The following is a 20000-nucleotide window of genomic DNA, read 5'->3' as shown; positions in this document are numbered from 1 at the left end:
TCATGTCACTCAAGTTTAATGTAGCTAATGTCAAGTGAGTTTTCGTAGTGTCAGTCAAATTACATGAACATGTGCGTAAGTCACACCCACCTATGAAAACCACACACATGTTACTATGTTTGATGAAAATCCCCCACCCCGCCCCATTTCAATAATAATAATTACTGGTACGTTTTCACTTTCAAGTCATTGCGTAGCCTGAAATGCTGCCATCTTCTTTGCCAATGAAAGTTGCCAAACTCAACGGCAGTACTTCGCCAAGTTGCCATTTTGGATTTGAGAGGGACGAGGAATTCTCCTTATCTCTAGTCTTGGCTGCAACCCCCTTGGCTGCAATTTCTGTCTCCCCCAGCTGTCCTCTGTTTCATGTAGTAACCCTTTCAGCCCTGAGAGCGACGCTTCAAGAATTTACTCTGTCCAACGATTTTACTCATCAATGGTTTTACTGGTCAATTTGTCTAAAAACCAACTACCGTATTCATAATTGAAAGAACCTTCAGGTTTACATTCGCAAAAGAGCCTGTTGAGGATGTTAACATTTCAAATATTGTTTAAAAAATTTAGGATAACAAGTTACTTACTTCCTCCGTTGTAACAATATCTGGATCCAAACCATCAATGTTGGTATACGGATGATGACCAAGGGTATGCTGCATGTTTAGAACAAAGGGATGACTTTGTTGAGCGTATAATATTTGACTTGATTACAAAACACATGTGGTAGGTGATATCTTTAAGATACTAACCTGATAAATCCACACATAAAATGATGCACCATTAAGGAAGTCATGAACATGTCCCACAACTCTCCATAGTGTGGGATGATGGGTAACAGAACAATGGCTTAAAAATACAAAAGCTAGTGTCACTTATCTCTCTGCAACTGAGACACTAAATTAATAGATACAGCTGTAGCTTATGTTGGTTTCTTTGTGACCTGGCCTTGCTTTCCCTCACAGGCCAGATAAATCAGCCACAATTTTATTTATAATATATTAATTTTGTGACATTGTCCACTTGGACGGTTGAGTCATAGGCAAGACAAAAGGCATCTAGCATGGACACTTTTATAGTTGAGAACTACAGTAAAAGGCAAACTGGTGGCTGTAGAGTCAATGTGTTACAGTAAACTTAAAATGACAATTACAACAACATGTACCTACATAATAATAATTGTGACGGGAATTCATTGCATATTAGATTAATTGCACTTTTAGCCTTACACTGTAAGATGACTTTTCCTTACGTCATGCACTGTGGTATTAACACAAGTTTCTTTTTAACCAGACAATTCTTGTAATTTTTTATTGTCAATGTCAAGGCATTTTAAATAACACAGATGACTTTGAAGGTAAAACTACCTGGAGTCGTGGTTATTGACCAATCCAATCAAAGCACACATCCAACCCATGATAGCAGCAGCAACACAAGACAAGAGAATGCTATGGGACAACCAAAATACCTAAAGAGAATCACTGCAGATTATTGCCCAGGATAATGCACTATGGTGAGACTTTAAATACAAGGGGGTTGGGGATGGTAAGATTTTGCTCCTTAAAGGGGGTATGTCAGGTTATTTGGCGGTGTTTAAGGGAAATCTTTAGTTACTCACAAGTGTAAAATTCGAAAACGGTAATGCGGAATTCCTTTACTGCTAATTGATTATCGTTAAACCACAAACAAGATGATTCTGAGCAAAAACTACCTTCATCCAGGCGATTTGCCATAAACTTGAAAAATGCAATCTGTTTCAATCTTGTCCATTTGTGTCCATCCATACTTTTCTTTCCTTTTACTGTATTTCTTTTGTGTTGTTCAACAGTTTTAAGTGGTTATTGCAATGTTTTATTCTACTTTATGAGCATTTTGGGTGTCATGAAATAACATCATTTTGCGAGACATAGCAACTTTAAACTTGAATCACAAACCTGCGCACTCCACATTAGGAGCAGGACAGTTGGTATTGCTATGTAGCGAAACCACATCCACAAGGAGTACTTGGGGTCCTGTTAAACAGCAATTCATACAACAATGAAAAATGTCTGACCATTCTCAAGTCCAAACTAGTTAGCTCTTGGGAATTTGTGTAGAAAATGAATGGATCTGTCTTCAGATATGGAAGATTTTGTTACCTGATTGGTTTCTTTGAAGTATTTTTTGACTCTGTCTCGCACTGTTTGGAAGAACAACCTGACAAAAAGTTTAAGCTATTTATTAACAACAAGGTAATGAGAATGATATATAATCACTTTACTGAAGTCTCAAGCTTTTTTTCTGAGCACAAAGTGTTCTACTTCTTGTGGAGACTGTCAATCAAATCATGAAACGTCTTGAAATTAGAGCAGATACAGATAAAATCAAATGTTTTTTTTTTTTCTAGGGGGGTTTGGGGGCAATTGGTCCCCCAAGAATTCTTTCAACAAGAGGTTCGGAAATGTGTACTCCTAAATGCTGTTCAACGCTGATATTCGGCAAAACTTTACATTAGAAGAAGTCAATCTTGAAAAACAAAATTAAGCAAAAGAAACTTTCACCAAAAAGTTAAAAACTTGAAACAAGAGTTTACGCTAATCCTGGATTAAGCTAATCGGCTTTCGAACAACCAGGCCAAGGAGACTAAGATAGACAGACGTTAATGGCCTTCGTGGCCAATATTAGAAAAAGAGATCTCGCTAACTGGGTGTATGGAAAACCCGGAAATCTAGAATTCGGAACCGGATCCAGATCTGGAACCGGAACCCGAATGAGAAAAATAAAGGTTGATGATATCCAGTTGTTTTATTTTAGCTAAAAAAGTTGAATGTTACATTACACACTTTAAACTGCAAAATTGCTTTTTAAGGATATTGTTGTGACTACAAAGTTTGTACCATTGGCCGGCGTCACTCTTGTTTTAAACGGCTCAAGTTATGAGAATGATTAACATTGAGGCTTCTCCTTGTCGCTTGGTGGCGTGGGAGCGAAGTTGGTACTGAAGCCATGGATGAAAAGAGTCCACAAAAGACAAAGGAAATTCACCTTATTTATTGGAATAAAATGTTAGGAGTAACCTCGCCTTTCCGCCTTCTCACAGGAAAGGTGAGCTTTAATTAACCTGCGTGGCAAGCATGGGAAAAGGGGAGGACCCTATCGCTTTTCAATCTTTTTATGCTCAGATTCTAATCGTAAAAATCGTGATTGGCTAGCTAAAATTAAATTTGTGTCAATCAACACCAACCTATTGCAGTTGAATTCAACGTCAGTTTGTTTTTGAGCTCTCACCTAAACAAACTTAAAAAGGGCCGCCAACTTTGTCTTTTTGATCTGATTCAAAACATTTGGATAGAAACTCGAGATTATGCAAGTTTTTTATTTTTCTTACACACACGTTGCAAACAAGTTGTGAAGAATTTTCGATTTTTTTTTTAACGGATTCCAGCCACATTATTTTGTTAGTCGTTCAGGCAAACGATTTCTTTTTCAGCGATGGTCTGAACAAATTCACACACGATTTTGTTGAGACATATTCCGCCAGTAAACTCGTTTCACAAACTCGTCACAAGTCGTTGAAAGATTGCTCCTTTTTTGGGCGACGGTGTTTTGGTTTCACACTTCTCTCCGCTGTGAGATTTTTTGGAATAATGGCGCGGTAAACCACATTCCTGCGTAGCGCATTTTCCTGTGAATGTTTTTGATTTCGATGCCATTTGGCAGTTAGGGATTTGTCAGCTGCCTTACATGTATGTGTGCACATCAATTAGGGGGTCCTTTCACTCGCACCCTCCTCGTTCTCCCGCAGTTCTCCCTTTCCCCATGTTTCTTCTTGATCTCCAGTGCGGGCAAGATCTGGAAGGCGAGGTTCGTAGTTGCTTACCTTAATATTTTATTTCAATAAATAAGGTGATTCAGAATTCTTTTGTCTTTTACTTTAATTTTCTTTTGTGGACTCCTTTCATCCATGGCTTCAATAGCAAATTCGCTCCCACGCCACCAAGGGACAAGGAGGAGTCTCAATGTCAATCATTCTCATAACTCAAGCCGTTCAAAAAAGGAGTGACACCAGTGGTACGAACTTTGTTGTCACAACAATATCCGTAAAAATCAATTTTGCAGTTTTAAGTATGTGATATAACATTCAACTCTTTTAGCTGAAATAAAACAACTGGATATCATCGACCTTTCTTGTTCTTATTCCTATTTCCGTTTCCGTTTCCGGGTTCTGGATTTACGGGTTTTCCATACGCCCCGCTAACTTGGTGGTGGAGAATGACTCTTATTAAATGGCAAACTGCCCCACGTGCAGTTTCTAGAATTATAGATATAGAATTCAATTAAGTTAAAATTAATTACTTCAAATTTATTTCATTATTGTATATAGTTATTGTAACCTAAGGATTTTATTATTCTAATTTTAAAGATCATTGTATGTCTTAAATAGGATAGTGCCCCCGATTAGTAGGCTATTGTAGGCTAGCTAGAAGATTGACACTTAAATAAAGTTATTATTATTATTATTATTATTATTATTATTATCATTATTATTATTATTATTATTATTATCATTATTATTATTGTTATTATTATTATTTTTATTATTTTGCTCTACTTTGAGAAATCTCTGGTTGGTGTGGCATTTGTGGTCAATTGTTTGGAACTCCACATCTGTGAGTAGTGGCCTGGGCTAAAATGTTTCGAATTCAATATGGCAGCTGTGTTTTGCATTGCGACAGAAGTGCTTAAACATGAGGACAAACTATAAACGGGGTAACTTCATGAGCTACTTTTGTTTGAATTTGTTACGTGACTAATGTATGTCAGTTCTACATTATCGGATATCTTGATGTATGCCCATGGAACATGTGATCTACGGCTGTAAAATGTAATACTAATCAGTTGATCTTTTGATTAAAGAACTTAACATGGTGGCAGCGGTGGGATTCGAACCCACGCCCCCGAAGAGGATGAAACAAGCAAGAAAGAATTCCTCTATTGTTTGACCACAAAGCCGGAAATGACAGGAACTGTCAGCAGCGTCACGAAGCGTGAAATCTACGCACAGATGCTTATTAACGAGAAACCCGTAAAGTTTCATCTCAACTGTGGTGCCACTGTGAATGTTTTACCGATCAAATATGTCAACAAGGAGGATGTTCAACCCACAAAACGAGTGTTACAGATGTGGAACAAAACCGAACTCAAACCAAAAGGGACCTGTCGCGTGACTCTACGTAATCCGAAAAACCGCAGAAAGTACTCCGTCGAGTTCATTGCTGTTAAGGACAATTTAACTCCATTGCTAGGAGCAAAGGTGATACAGCAAATGGGGCTCATAGAAGTGCATGAGGAAAACTTTGAAAGGGTGGCCGCAACAAAAACAGAAAGTAAGAAGACTCTGACAGCCCATGAGATAATAGAAGAGTACAATGATGTATTTGAAGGAGAACTGGGGACACTCGAAGGAAAGCAGCACCTCGATGTTGACCCAGCCGTGCCGCCAAATATTGCCCCGTCACGGCGTGTACCATTTGCCATTAAGCCAAAGCTCAAAGCGGAGCTTGAGAGACTGAGAGACATCGGAGTACTGATGCCTGTTGATGAACCCACTGACTGGGTGAGCAACCTAGTTATCGCAATGAAGGAGTCTGTGGATTTGAGACTTTGTTTGGACCCACAACAACTAAACAAAGCACTCAAGAGAGAGAGATACACCCTTCCTGTCATTGACAATGTACTTCCAAACCTCTCACGAGCAAAAGTCTTTACTAAAGTGGATGCAAGAAATGGCTACTGGCACGTACAGCTTGACAACCAGTTGAGCAAGCTGACAACCTTTGATGCATCCTACGGGAGGTACCGATGGAGACGACTTCCATTTGGAGTCAGTGTAGCCAGTGAAATGTTCCAAAAGAGGCTGAACCAGGCACTTGATCGACTTGATGGTTTGTTGACAGTTCATGACGACATAGTTATTTATGGGGTAGGAGATACCGTGGAGGAGGCAACAGCTGACCACAACAGGAAGTTACAGCAGTTCCTGCAGCAGTGCAGAGAAAGAGGGTGAAGCTGAATAAAAAGAAGCTAAAGCTGCTATGCAAGGAGGTCCCCTACATGGGACATCTGGTCACAGCAGATGGTATCAAACCTGATTCAGAGAAAATTGAAGCAGTTTGCAACATGCCCAAGCCCAGCAATGTGAAAGCTGTGAGACGATTCTGTGGTTTTGTTAACTATCTTGCCAAGTTCTTGCCTCGGCTAGCAGAAGTGCTGGAGCCCATACAGCAATTAACACACAAAGAGGCATGACGCAACATGAGTATGACGAAGCCTTTGAGAAGGTCAAGAAGCTTGTGACACAGGCACCCTTGCTGAAATGCTAGAAGAGCTCACTGTTCAGTGTGACGCAAGTGACAAGGGTCTTGGGGCTGCCCTAATGCAAAATGGGCAACCCGTGGCATTTGCCAGCCCCGCACTTACAGACCCAGAGACCCGATATGCCCAGATTGAGAAAGAGATGCTGGCAGTAGTCTTTGCACTCCAGAAATTTGACCAGTATGTGTATGGTCGTAACAGTCCAGAGTGACCACAAGCCTTTAGCAGCGATCTCCAAGAAACCACTCCGAGCAGCACCCAAGAGACTTCAAGGAATGCTATTGAAAATCCAGAAATATGACGTCACGATCATCTACAAAACTGGTCCACAAATGTACCTTTCCGACACCCTAAGCCAAGCATTTCTACCTACCACCCTGAACACCCAAGGAGAGTTTGAACGTGTGAATGCTGTTAAGCTACTACCGATGACTGAAGAGAGACTCGAGGAGATGACAGCCAGCACCCGTGATGATGAAGCCTTGCAACAGCTGAAAGAGGTAATCCATACTGGTTGACTGGAAGAGAAGCAGCAGCTCCCAGCTGTACTGGCCCCTTACTTCAGCTTCAGGGATGAAATGAGTGTCTCTGATGGTCTTGTCTTTAAAGGCGAGCGACTCCTCATCCCAAAACTGATGAGACCAAAGATGAAGGAGCGCATTCATTACTCTCACATAGGCGTGAATGGTTGTTGTCGGCATGACTGCAGAACTGAAGAAGCACATTGCCCAGTGTGAGATGTGTAGCAAATATGAGGTGAAGCAACAGAGAGAGACCTTAAGCTTGATGAGCCACGAAGTTGCAGAACGCCCGTGGGAGAAGATAATTTGGTACAGACCTGTATACCATAGATGGCAAAGAATACCTAATCATTGTTGATTATTTCTCAAACTTTTGGGAAATAGACAACTTACCGGACAGGAAAGCAAGCACTGTCATAAAGAAGTTGAAGTGCCATTTTGCAAGGCAAGGAATCCCAGACATTGTAATCAGTGACAATGGTCCACAATTTGCCTGCGAGAAATTTGCCAGTTTTGCAAGCGAATGGGGTTTCGAGCACCGCACGGGGAGTCCTGGACACCAACAGACGAATGGCAAAGCGGAAGCAGCTGTCAAAGATACAAAGCGACTCCTCCGCAAGACGAAAGAAACCAAAGGAGACATCTACCTTGCAGTCCTAGCACTAAGGAACAGCCCCACTGAATCAATGGGTACCAGTCCAGCCCAGTGGTTGTTAGGTCGACGTTGTAAAACGCAACTCCCTACAACCAAAGCTTTATTAAGACCACATGTACAGTCTGTGCGTGCTGAAGCAGTTAAGAAGGAGACTCGGGAAAGACAAGCACGACAAGCCAAATACTACAACAAGGGCACCCGAGACCTTTCCCCCTTGGAAGAAGGGGATGTGGTAAGAATGAGACCATTTAGACTTGAACGGAAAGAGTGGGAAAAAGCAACAGTGACCAAGCGATATGATGAAAGATCTTATGAGGTAGTGTCCACCAATGAAGCTTACTGTCACAACCGAGTTGACCTAAAACAAACACAGACCATCCCACCAAAGTCATCAGCACAAGATCGTAAGGGTAACCCGGAAACGACTCAGAACAAGGACCAGAATCAGACCCTAGCTGCAAGCCCCAACAAACCGACACCTGGAACCAGCCATCAACCGAAAGAACAGCGGACTACACCTGCTGCTGTTATTGTCCAACAACGACCCAAAAGAACCATCAAGGAACCGGCTTATCTTAAAGACTATGCTCGCTAGGATTCTAGGGACTTTTTTTTTTCTTTTATCTATTGTTCGTTGGTTAATGGAGACCGGATCTGACATGGACATTATGATTGATTATTGCTAAAGACATTGATACACTAATCATTGAACATTGATTGGAGGAATATGATGATTCCCGTGTTGATTTATTTTATTTCTTAATTTTTTTTCATTTTTCATTTTTTTTATTTCTTGTTGTTTTCATTCCAAAGAAAGGGGGATGTTACGTGACTAATGTATGTCAGTTCTACATTATCGGATATCTTGATGTATGTGTAACATATGATGTATAGAACATGTGATCTATGGCAGCTGTAAAATGTAATACTTCAGTTGATCTTTTGATTAAAGAACTTAACAGAATTCATTCAAATTCTGATTAATTATCCAAGGTTGTGATCAAAAGACAGCAAAACAGAGTGATCGAGACAGAAGCCCTAAAAGATATATATTTCTAGCACAACAAAAATGGACTGGGATTTAAAAAACAAAGACAGATATTAAACATTCTATGACATAATTATTACAGACACATTGCCATAAGGGGCTTTTTAATTGCACAAATTATCACAGAGCCCGGTTGCATCCACAGTTGAGTGATAAATCATTTGCATGTGCCTAAGGCAGCACGCCTTTTATGGTGCGTCTTTAATGTTTAATTAATATACCGGTACAGTGACTATTGAGTTGTTCTGTGGACAGGCTACGCGACAAGGGAAATTGCAAATTAAAGCAACTAACTATAAAAATAGTTATAATTAATACTTAACGCATTTATTCGCTCAAAAAGTTGTTCTTTTACTTGAAATATTGATTGACTAACTGATTTACTGATCAAGGAGCTTTCACAGCTGTAACATGTGACATGTGACAGGTGTTACAGGTTACAGGTTCTACTGAGAACCCTGAAGAAGGAGATACTCTCAGGATAAGCCTTAAAGAACATTTAATAGGTGATAATTAATGAATGCCATTGTTGGTGAAACACAAATTCTCAAACCCTCTCAGGGAAATTCAAGTTGTAAAATCATAAGTAAAAAGATAAATCATACCAATAATTATAAAATCAGTGCACTGATGCACTGCAAATTCCCAATTCCACAAGAAATAACAGTACTCACCCAAGTTCCGGAAAAGTGGGAAACTCATCAGAAATCAGGTCTCCAACACAGTACTTTTCCAGCACTCTGGTCAGAGCAAAACAAGAAACTCAGAATAATTTGTTAAATCACCGTGAGAGTATTCTTAATGTGACAGATGTAATAGTTTAGAGAGTAGTTGTAAAAAGAACTAAATGTGTTTAAGAATGGTAACAGTCCTCACACAAAGAAGAAGTTAGGAGCAAAACAACCAAACATTAACATTGACACTCGAAAGGCCAATAATTGTTATTTCTTCAAAAGATCGAATAAATGCCACTCTCCCATCACACAAAAACTTGTTATTATATAGATAATGATGAAATACCAGGATTTCTCCTTTTACTAAAAAATCAAATCTTCACCGTGCACAGTGAACATATCATTTTTATCTTTCACATGTGAGGATATAGGTGTCATCATGGTAACAAACACGATTAACCAATAAAATGCAAGCTTTGTCTTCATTGTAAGATACTTTTGAGCTTCAGTATAATGCCTCTCTACTACATTAACATTTTTATTGCAAAATTTTACATTATCATGATTTGCTTTTCATAACTTTCATATCTTGTTTCATGTCACACAACATGCGTGTTTTAGGGGTTGGTGACCACTTTTTCATCATTTCGAAAATGAAAATAACAAGTTGTTTTAAATCTGGACATTTCATCAATATCTATATAATAAACAGAACATTACTTGACTGCTTGGGGATACGAATTTTATCTTCTTGTGCTGAAAGTATCTCTCACTCGTTCGCTTCGCTCACTCGTGAGAGATACTTTCAGCACTCGAAGATAAAATTTGTATCCCCGCGCGCCCATGTTATATCCTCTATTTACACCACCCAGTCCTCTTCAGGTTTATATATTAGTTGCTCTTGTGAACATGTTACAGACCTTTTTACTAATGGGCTTTTTGACAGTCACCTTGGGAATCTTTACTGAGAATTAAAGTGGACAATAATTTGTTGTAATAACATATTATTATCTTCTTGCAAATATTACTAAATTTATTACCATGACCTTTGCCTTTGATTTCACAAGTAAAGTTTAATATAGACAACTTAACTTTTTGTGTGAAATCCTGAGTTAAAGCTTAAAAAAGATGAATCAATCGATTACTATTAATCTATTATCTTGCTGAAATTTTTCATTGGTAAATCACTTTTTCCTGTCACTAAGGAGTTGTGCGAGGCTCTAATTCCCAAGCTATTTATGTGCAAATTAAACACAATTGAGTGCTAATTTCTGTGAACAAAACTACAATTTGGCAATGATCAAGTGCTACTTGGGTAAAGTAAGGTAGGTGCGGTTGTCATGACAATAACTTGAGCTAGGCAGCATGCCTATTCTGGGGGTGGGTTTAGGCGTTGAAGGGTACTATAGTTGAAACAACTCAAACCTTTACAAAAATGCTAACCTTAGGCCTAAACACTATGCTTTTTTAGGTAATGACTAGGCCTAAGGTTAGCATTTTTGTCCAGGTTTGGGTTTTTTCAGCTATGGTACCCTTCACCCCTTACCCCTCACCCCCTACCCCCTACCCCCCACCCCCAGAATGGTCATGCCGGAGATGGGGCAATTTAATACCTACTTAAGAATAAAGAACAATTTCGATATTAAAATTCAGTCCTAAACACAAGGTATCAACTCAAGGTTCTGGGGAATAAATATAAGGATTTGTATGAGTTTATTCCCCAGAGCCTCAAGATAATGCCTTTTGTTTAGGACTGAATTTTAATAAATTGAAAGTGGGCTATTAGACATGGTCATGGGTTCATCCTAACCCCTCAAACAAAAATTGAATGTGTACGTTAAATCTAACTTCAAAAAACGAGTGCTTGATTGCACTACAACTTCATTGCCCATGCATGTATGTTTTTATTCAAGTTATATGTACAAAGATGTACAAATATAACTGATTACATAACTTATAAGCACAATAATTAACTTACTTCGTGGCACAGTCGCTAAAAGAATGGTAAGCCTCAAATACGACAGTCGCATCTCTTCCTGCGCCCATAAGCAGCATATCCTTACCGCCTGGATGACGATTTAGGAATTTACTAACATCATATACCTTGATAAAAAGAAATCAAACGTTCACAGCTACTGCATGGGTGAAAGAAATCACGACGATAGAACGTGCCAAGGCGCGGAAAATATCTGGAAAAAGAATACCTTTCCTCGTATCGCAACGTGTGCATTGTGTTCATTGTTTAGAGAACTAAGCTCTTCCCAAGTAAATTGTGTTTTCTTCGACATATTAGCTCGCCGGCCTTTTACCACAGGAAAACCCCACGATGTCCCGGCAAACGTTTCGAGTTGTTTTGACCAAGGTGTGACTCCCTGAGGGTCACTTTGGATTTTCAAAACAAAGTTAGTGCCAATTAAAATATTATATATTATATAATTTTCCGTTCAATTTCAGTCCACTTTTTCCTAATGTGTCCTGTTTCAAAATACAATGGCTTAGGGACAGAGTGCTGTCATATTCATTGCTTTTTGTTCGCTCGAAAGAAACGTAAAACTACTGCACACTCTTCATTTCATTTATAAGAAAACACACCATACAGCACGTGAAAACTAAAATAGAATACGTGATCATTGACCCTTGAAACACAGAAGCCCATTGACGCCCGCGAGGCATATTCAAAATAGAAACAACCATCAACTAAGGTTGACAGTTACTTGTGAAATCTATTGTTCGAACAAGGGGCTAGTACTTAAACACAGAGTGCCGGAATGATGGAATGCCGGAACGGTTGAATGGAGGAACGGTGGAATACTTAAACACGGAACGTCGGAATACTTAAACACGTAACGCTGGAATACTCAAACACGGAACACCGGAATACTTTAACACGGAACCCCAGAATAATTACAACGGAACGCTGGAATACTTAAACAAGGAACAGTTGTGAAATTTTTGACAATTGGAACACATGGTTTCTCCCCCCACAAGTGTTCGGGCCAAAAACGAAAGTGAAGATCGGAACTGCATGTCCTTCAGAGTTTTTCAGTGCCTAGATGTTTTCGTTCCGAAGACTTTGGGAAAGTCGTGAAGAAGGAGTTACATCACTTCTCTGATGCGAGCGCAAAGGGCTATGGTCAATGCAGTTACTTTATTGTCGTAAAAATGGTTGCTGTTATTCATCGTGGTGAAGTACAATAATAATAATAATAATGTATTCTCGTTTGTCTCACGATGTGGTCACTTGTGATGTAGATGGCGACGTTTCGACTGCATACTGCTAGTCTTCATCAGGCGATGATGTCGACTGGTTACGCGTCACCTTTTAAACACGATGCTCCGCTGTGATTGGTTGGTTTTCAGCAGCTGTGAGTGGTGCGTTTTGATCCTCGCTGTTTCGGCGTGTTGTTCCTTCGGGGTCCGCTGTCGTAGGGTTCTCCTGTTCAGTGTGTTTCTTGATCGTGGGCGTTCATGCTTCCGGAATTTCTATTCCCCTATCCCTGTTGATGTTGTTAGGGTAAAGTCTTTATCGCCTTTTTGACCCTGCGTGTGTACCAATGAGGGTCACGATCAATAAACTTTGCTTCGTTCCAAAGCGGGTTGTGTCCGGTGTTGTTAGCGTGTTCTCAAACGGCGGAGGTCTGGGTACGGGCAAGTCGGATGTCTCGCTCATGTTCTTTCATTCTATCTTGCATAGGTCTTCCAGTCTCGCCGATGTAGACTTAACCGCATTCACAGGGAATCCTGTAAACCACGCCATCTTGTTTTGTCGGCTCGACACCGTCTTTCGATCGTACTAGATGTGATCTTAATGTAGTCTCCGACTTGAAAACAGCGCGTATGCCTTGTTGCTGTAGGCAGCGGCGAAGTTGTTCGGATAGGCCTTTGACATACGGTAAAACCGCGGTAGACTTGTACTCGATCGTGGGCTCAGCACAGCTTCTTGGTGATTTTCTGCAAGAAAGAAAGAGGGTAACCATTAGAGACAAGAACAGAAGACAGGTTTTTCTTCTCCTTGGAGATAGCAGAAGGTTTTGTTACGATACGTTTGGCGCCCTCATAGAGATACTTGACAATACCGCGGTTTACTGATTGCGGGTGGGGGGAATCATACGCTAAGTACTGATCAGTGTGCGTAGGCTTCCTGTACACGCTGGTGGTTAGGCGGCCGTCCGGTTCTCTTGAAACTGCGGTGTCAAGGAAAGCGAGTTTGTAGTCGTTCTCTGTCTCCATGGTGAAGCGAATGGAAGGCTGCTGGTTGTTCAGATGCTGTAAGAAGCTATCAACGTTTCCGCGATCCAGGATGGTGAAAGTGTCGTTAACGTAGCGTTTCCAGATCCTAGGTTCCCAGATCCTAATTAAAAGCTGCGGAAAACCAACCAATCACAGCGGAGCATCGTGTTTAAAAGGTGACGCGTAACCAGTCGACATCATCGCCTGATGAAGACTAGCAGTATGCAGTCGAAACGTCGCCATCTACATCACAAGTGACCGCATCGTGACCACATCGTGAGACAAACGAGAATACATTATTATTGTACTTCACCACGATGAATAACAGCAACCATTTTTACAACAATAAAGTAACTGCATTGACCATAGCCCTTTGTGCTCGCATCAGAGAAGTGATGTAACTCCTTCTTCACGACTTTCCCAAAGTCTTCGGAACGTATACATCTAGGCACTGAAAAACTCTGAAGGACATGCAGTTCCGATCTCCACTTTCGTTTTTGGCCCGAACACTTGTGGGGGGAGAAACCATGTGTTCCAATTGTCAAAAATTTCACAACTGTTCCTTGTTTAAGTATTCCAGCGTTTCGTTTTAATTATTCTGGGGTTCCGTGTTTAAGTATTCCGGCGTTCCGTGTTTAAGTATTCCACCGTTGTACTGTTCTATGCATTCCATCACTCCGTGTTCAAGTACTAGCCCGACCAAGGGAAACTCGTTGGGCATCACGCCCAAAGTCCCGTTCGCAAACAAAATTATGACAGCAATCTCGCCTTATATCGCATAAGGATTCCAGACCGCACAAAGTTAACCATCAACTAAGAAAGAAATTTGCATACATCACAAAAAAATGCATAAAACGAAAAAAACCAAAAGTACAAAAAGCGGTGAAACAGACAGCTGCTGCGTGACGTTTGGATCAACCCAACGGTTTCCAGGGTCTCTCTTCTCTGCCTTGACGGGATGGATCTGTGAAGAATAGGGAGCTTAAGCACGAGAGGTTTTTTTTTTGGCAACACCGGTCCAACACCGGACGCCAAGCAGCCAAGGTGAAACTGGGTCGAGACCGGCGTCTGAAACTTGTTTGCATTAAGCTTGTCGTTTAAGTGATTTTACGGCATCCCTACTTAATTGTACAGCAGTTTTTGATTCTGTCTTCTATCTACATACTGAATCATGACCTTTTTAAGAAAGACAAGAGATATGCTTTTTCAGAGCTACGATCAAAGATTGATTTCAGAGGATGAACTTATTGTTTTATTGGAAGAGAACACGACTAGAAATGCTCAATCCAGTTTCGATCGAATGTTTGATTCTGAAAGTAAACAAAGATCAGATCTGTCGGTGTCCAACCCATTTGGTACATCTCTGTAAAGGAAAGCAAATGACAAATAAAAATGAAGCGTTCCAAAGAAGAAATTAAATTTGACCTTCATTAATCTTTTTCAAAATTTAACATGGTCTTTCTGGAAACGTTGTCTTAGCATTGACAGTGCATTAAAATTTAAGACCACAGAGAAAAACCCCAAGCACATACAAAAGGATATATCAAGGAAAACAAATATTTTGCAAAAGAGACTTACTCCGTCTGGTTTGGTGGAAAAGCCGGGGCGCGGGGTGCCGGGGTCTGTGGAAAACACGGGGTGCCGGAGTCTGGACGGCTTTGGGCAATTTATTGTCATTTAATTCGTCCGGTATAAACACGGACAAGAGACCGGGGCACCATGCGTCTGGCTGATCTAAATCTTTTAGTGCGTATTCATTGCCCAAAGTCGTTCAGATGCATGATGCCTCCGGCCCATAACGTCATTCATAAATCGGGTTTAGTCTGTTCAAATTTCGTGCTTCATGCCACGCTAGTCACGTCAAGTCTGGCCTGTGGATAGGTTACCAACCACTAGTAATAGGGAACTTGAGCAAGGGCGTTTTTGAGACGCGGACGGCAACCGGAAGTGAGCTGTTTTCCCTTTCAACTTGTCTTCACACAACCACATTTACATTACTAAGTATCTTTTCTCCATTAGAGATGATAAATATAACCTGGGAGACGTCACTGTCCTGGGACGCGAAATGTTCTCTTCCGGTCGCCGTCGGCGTCTCAAAAACGCGCTTGCTTAAGCTCCCTATTAATAGGGAGCTCGAGCACGAGACGTTTTTGTCAACACGGACAGCGACGCGGAAGTGATTTTGCAAAGAAAGTGACGTCACACGTCACAGATGTCAAGTCACTAACCTCAAAGCTGGCGAGAAGGTAAGTTCATCTTAGGTTCAATAACTCTGTTTTTTTTTTTTGGTTGTTTTCCTGCTAATGCTGAACAATCAACTTTCCAATTCCTATTATTTATGAAAGAGACTCTACTTTGTCAGTTCTACCAGCTGATGAACAACAGCGCTGCAGACGCCGAGACAACGCCGAGACTCAGTCTTGCCAAAAAACCTTTGAGCAAGTGGCTTGGTGGAAAAGCCGGGGCCGGGGAAAAGCCGGGGCGCGGGCTGCCGGGGTGCCAAAAGCCTATTTTCTCGGGCTCCGGGAACTTGTAAACGATTAATCATTTGTACCAATATCAATCATATGTATCACTAAGGTTTTTCCATTTAGCCAACCGAACATCATGTTGAGCAAGAGTGTACCAAACCGTTTGATGACAATAGAGCGATTTTCAATTGAGTGTCGAAAGTAATCAGCGAATTGCTTTGGTTTTGCATTACTTCACTTAGTGATTGGTTCAAAGTTCTCGCGCCACTGTTTCAACCAATCAGAAGTTAAACCCAAACCAATCGTGGCTCGCGCGTGCACAGTTTCCCTCGCTTTGTGTCGGCTACTTGTAATTACTTTGAGTTTTGATTGGTTTACTGGATTGTTTCCGTCCTTTTTGATTGGCCAAAGTAATAACTTTGGTTTTGGTTTTACGACACTCATTTGAAAACCACTCTAACTACAATTGTGTGAATTACGGCATATCAGGAGAAAAACCTTAATTAACAATGACAACAACCAGGTTTTCTGAGCCGCGAGACTGAGCACCCCCAGCAAACCATTGTTTTAACGAAAACCGCTGGTCACTGTGGTCAGCAACCTGGCCATTGCTGTCTAATGTCTTCCATATCAGGAGCCCTTGAGTAGGAGCGTACAACTCCATTGTATTTGTGGAACGGCGGACATATTGACCGAGTTAATTCGATTTCCCAGCGGACTCAGCGTCATATGTGGGTTGAGTTTGTTGGTTCTCTACCCTGCAACGAGAGGTTTTTCTCCGGGTTCTCCGGTTTTCCCCTCTCCTCAAAAACCAACATTTGACTTGAATTGCGTTATTGTTAATTTCAGTTTACAGTGTCCCAAATTAGTGCTCCAGCGCCAGAACGAATAGACACTTAAACAAAGTTCTTTTCCTTTCCTTTCCAGTCGTAAAGTTGCTATTATTATGTGTCATACCACCGACAAATTGACAGTGAAAAAAAACCTCATAGTGAGGTCGCTGGCCAAGAAATAAACATCAAATTTTAATATGCTAAGCGTATACGCCTTTGCGGCTTTATGATGAATAATATTTCACTTTCTTCTATCACTTCAGTGTCTCAGGAATTGACGTTTTAAAGTGAATTTTTGACACGATGACCAGGTGGTTATTTCTAAGCAAGTTCAAGCAACCAATTTCACCGAATAAATTACGCCGACTAATTAGAATTCATCGTTTCTGTGCCCTTTAAATTTACTGTTTTAAAAAACTAAATAATAAAAACGAATAGCTCTTCAAAGGCGAAGGGACGGCCAAAAAAAAAAATCAATAATACAAACTTCGTGCACTTAGCAATAAAACGATATATTTGTCTTTCTATTTTATGTAAACGAAAAAGCTACTACTGTCATAAAATAACATCAAACCTTTTGCCCCTCGACTGAGTTTCCAAGGAAATAATCTAAAATACTTTACTGAAACTTCAGAAATTTATAATTTAAATTATCGTTACAAAAAAGGAGTAACAAGTGAGTAATTTGATCCACGATTTTTAAATTGATCATAGTTAAAACAAGTGCATAGGTAAACTTTTAGACCGTTTGGACACTATTATTCGCAAAGCCTTTTTCATTCCAACCAGTTTTTGTTTGTGTATACAACTACTTCTTCAATGCACAAACCAATTTCTGATGACTACGCTAGCTTTTCATCTCGCCAAATCCGTTTCCCATTGTTTGTTTCCGCCTAATTTGTTTATGCAAACTTATCTACACTTCTTTTCACCTACCGAGTTCCTATTAAAAGCAAGACAAAGAATAGCCTTTGTTGTGGTTAAGTGGAATGTAAATTTTGTCATCGGCGCTTCCATTTAAAATGCCCGAGGATGCTTCAGTGCGATGCCTCACGTCGAAATTATGATCTCTGATTCCACAAGATTGCCACTTCCAAATATTAAGGGACACCAGTAATGGCTGAATGCCCTTCGTCATTGTGCAATCGATTTGTCATTTTCTGCGATATCGCTTAATTGATGTTTGGCAAATGAAGATTGGTTTTATGGATGTAGGAAATAACAAAAGGAAGCCGGATTACCGGATTTTCTGTAAACATGAACAGAGCGTATGATGTTTCTAAAAAGCAGTCGCTTGTGCTTCCTTATTTTATGGTTCCAAATCATTCCCGTGGAGGGTGGAAATGTCTCGGTAACGTCCCAGGTAGGTTTTCTAATCAATTAATTGTGCCTTTAAATAATGTTCGCGTGCCCTCGTTCAGCGCCGGTGCACAGAAGAGCAAACGTTTTCCTGACCTTTCCCGCTGAGAAATCATAAACGTAGTTGCCTCATACGTGGAAGTAACGAGGGAAAGTCACTATAATATTGCGAATCAGTTTGAGACACACCAATGTATCATAAGTAAAATGACGGCGTACTGAATAACGGCAACAAATTAATTTGTGCGCTCTTCGATTCAATAGTACCGAGTGACGACAGAAATTTTAAATCAAGGGGCCAGTAAGTTTCCTCATCAATAACCAATTTAGGAATTTTTGTTCGTAACACCAGACGTTAGATAGAATGGATTCTTGGCCAGTGTGCGAAATTGAACCAAACAGAGAGAAGCTGGGCGCAGTTGATTCAATTGTCACACTGAATTAGTCGGTTATAATAGCTTTCGTTTGAAAGGTTTCTATTCATTTGGGGAAAAGGGCAGTGGAAAAGTCAAAATTCACTTTCTTTAATTACAACAGTCTTTCTCTTTCTATATTCTCCTGCATCATCTTTGGAAGATTCCCTTCGTCTTCCCACTTTTTTTTTATCCAGAGCAGGTTGCTTCAATTCGAACAATACCGTATTTGTTTTCTTTTTTTTTATATTCAGTTCAGATACAACAAGCTATACAATGCAATTATTAAGAAGAGACTGTTTTAGTGAGAATAACCGAGAAGACTAGTCTTCCAGGCAAAAAAGCTTTACCGGCGAGCTAAGTTAGTCACCTCCAGAAATACCTTTAGTTACCGTCACGTGACCTGGCTTGACTAACTGGCAGTAGTTAAAAGTCTTAAAAGTACAGGCATTGCGTGCCATGGAACAATTTTCATATATGAAAATCCCGCCAAAGCTGAAATTCATCCAATCAGATCTCTGTGATAGGCAATGCGAATTTTCACAATAAAAACACACGGTCGAAAAGACTGTCGGTTGAAGGTGGACCTTTGACAATCTGACAAAGAGCAGTGATAATCGAGTTAAGGTTTTCATTATCATTCTGATCGCTAGGCTTGGCCACAAGTTTCCAATAAAAGTGTCTAAAAGTTGCTAAAAGGTTCTATTTTATTCCCAAAGTTGCCGAAAAGTTGCCATTCTTTTCTGTTAATTGCTTGCACTTGAATTTTTGCCTTGCGGTTCTTATCGTGCACAGTATGGGCAGGTTTTATTCGCTTTTTCTTTCTCTCACAAAATTTCGTTGATAAAAATCAAATTCAACAGTTGACATTGGGAACTTTTCTTAAGTTTGTCTGAACATTCTTCCCAGCTTTAATTTGCATCAATGAAAGAGTTGCTGACCTCATGGAGGCATGCAACACCAAAAGACCCACTCCAGGCTCCTGGGGTCCACACAGTAGTACAAAGTACTTGAATTTCGTTTACTTTTCTTTCGAAAGCTAATAAACGTCGCGAAAAAAGTAAAAAAATAATCTAGAAAATGCTAAAAAAATAAAAATTGCCGGCAATTTTAATAGTTGCCGAAAATCTTAAAATACCAGGATGCACTACGTTGCCGACAGCAAATCATAATCTCCGAGTTCTTCCCGCTATTTCGCTACGTTTATGGGATTTTTGTATTTACCGTCGTCTTCTTTGTGAAAAAACAACCAGCAACAAGTGGAAAAAAAAAAGCAGGCCTTAAGCAATGCAGAAATCGACGATTTTCTGCCGCCACGTTGAATTTGATGTATGGCGCGAACAATGTTGTTAGACCCGCAGGTCCCCACGATCTTTATTCACTTTCCAGCGATCACGGAAAACCAACAATAGCTGCCCTCAAGGGTCACGGGTGAAAAGCCTATTCGG

The 20000-nt window shown here is 40.3% G+C and overlaps 2 protein-coding genes across 2 annotated transcripts in view; one reads left to right on the top strand and one right to left on the bottom strand.

The window, feature by feature from the left end:
* Nucleotides 1-11807, bottom strand: part of LOC137995708 (uncharacterized) — a 27239-nt gene extending 15432 nt beyond the window's left edge. Inside the window, exons 1-8 of the mRNA XM_068841229.1 lie at nt 11451-11807; nt 11225-11349; nt 9247-9312; nt 2133-2190; nt 1929-2006; nt 1362-1462; nt 747-843; nt 582-650 (exon numbers count right to left, since the gene is read on the bottom strand). Coding sequence (XP_068697330.1) covers nt 582-650; nt 747-843; nt 1362-1462; nt 1929-2006; nt 2133-2190; nt 9247-9312; nt 11225-11349; nt 11451-11534 — 678 coding nt within the window. The 5' untranslated portion in view covers nt 11535-11807. The remainder of the gene's footprint in view (nt 1-581; nt 651-746; nt 844-1361; nt 1463-1928; nt 2007-2132; nt 2191-9246; nt 9313-11224; nt 11350-11450) is intronic.
* Nucleotides 11808-18037: 6230 nt separating this feature from the next.
* Nucleotides 18038-20000, top strand: part of LOC138012241 (probable serine/threonine-protein kinase kinX) — a 10608-nt gene continuing 8645 nt past the window's right edge. Inside the window, exon 1 of the mRNA XM_068859129.1 lies at nt 18038-18143. Coding sequence (XP_068715230.1) covers nt 18038-18143 — 106 coding nt within the window. The remainder of the gene's footprint in view (nt 18144-20000) is intronic.

Source organism: Montipora foliosa, chromosome 1 (assembly GCF_036669935.1).
Source record: "Montipora foliosa isolate CH-2021 chromosome 1, ASM3666993v2, whole genome shotgun sequence".
NCBI classification, from domain to species: Eukaryota; Metazoa; Cnidaria; class Anthozoa; order Scleractinia; family Acroporidae; genus Montipora; species Montipora foliosa.
The sequence above is the reverse complement of the archived record's forward strand: the minus strand, read 5'-3'. Positions and strand labels throughout refer to the sequence as shown.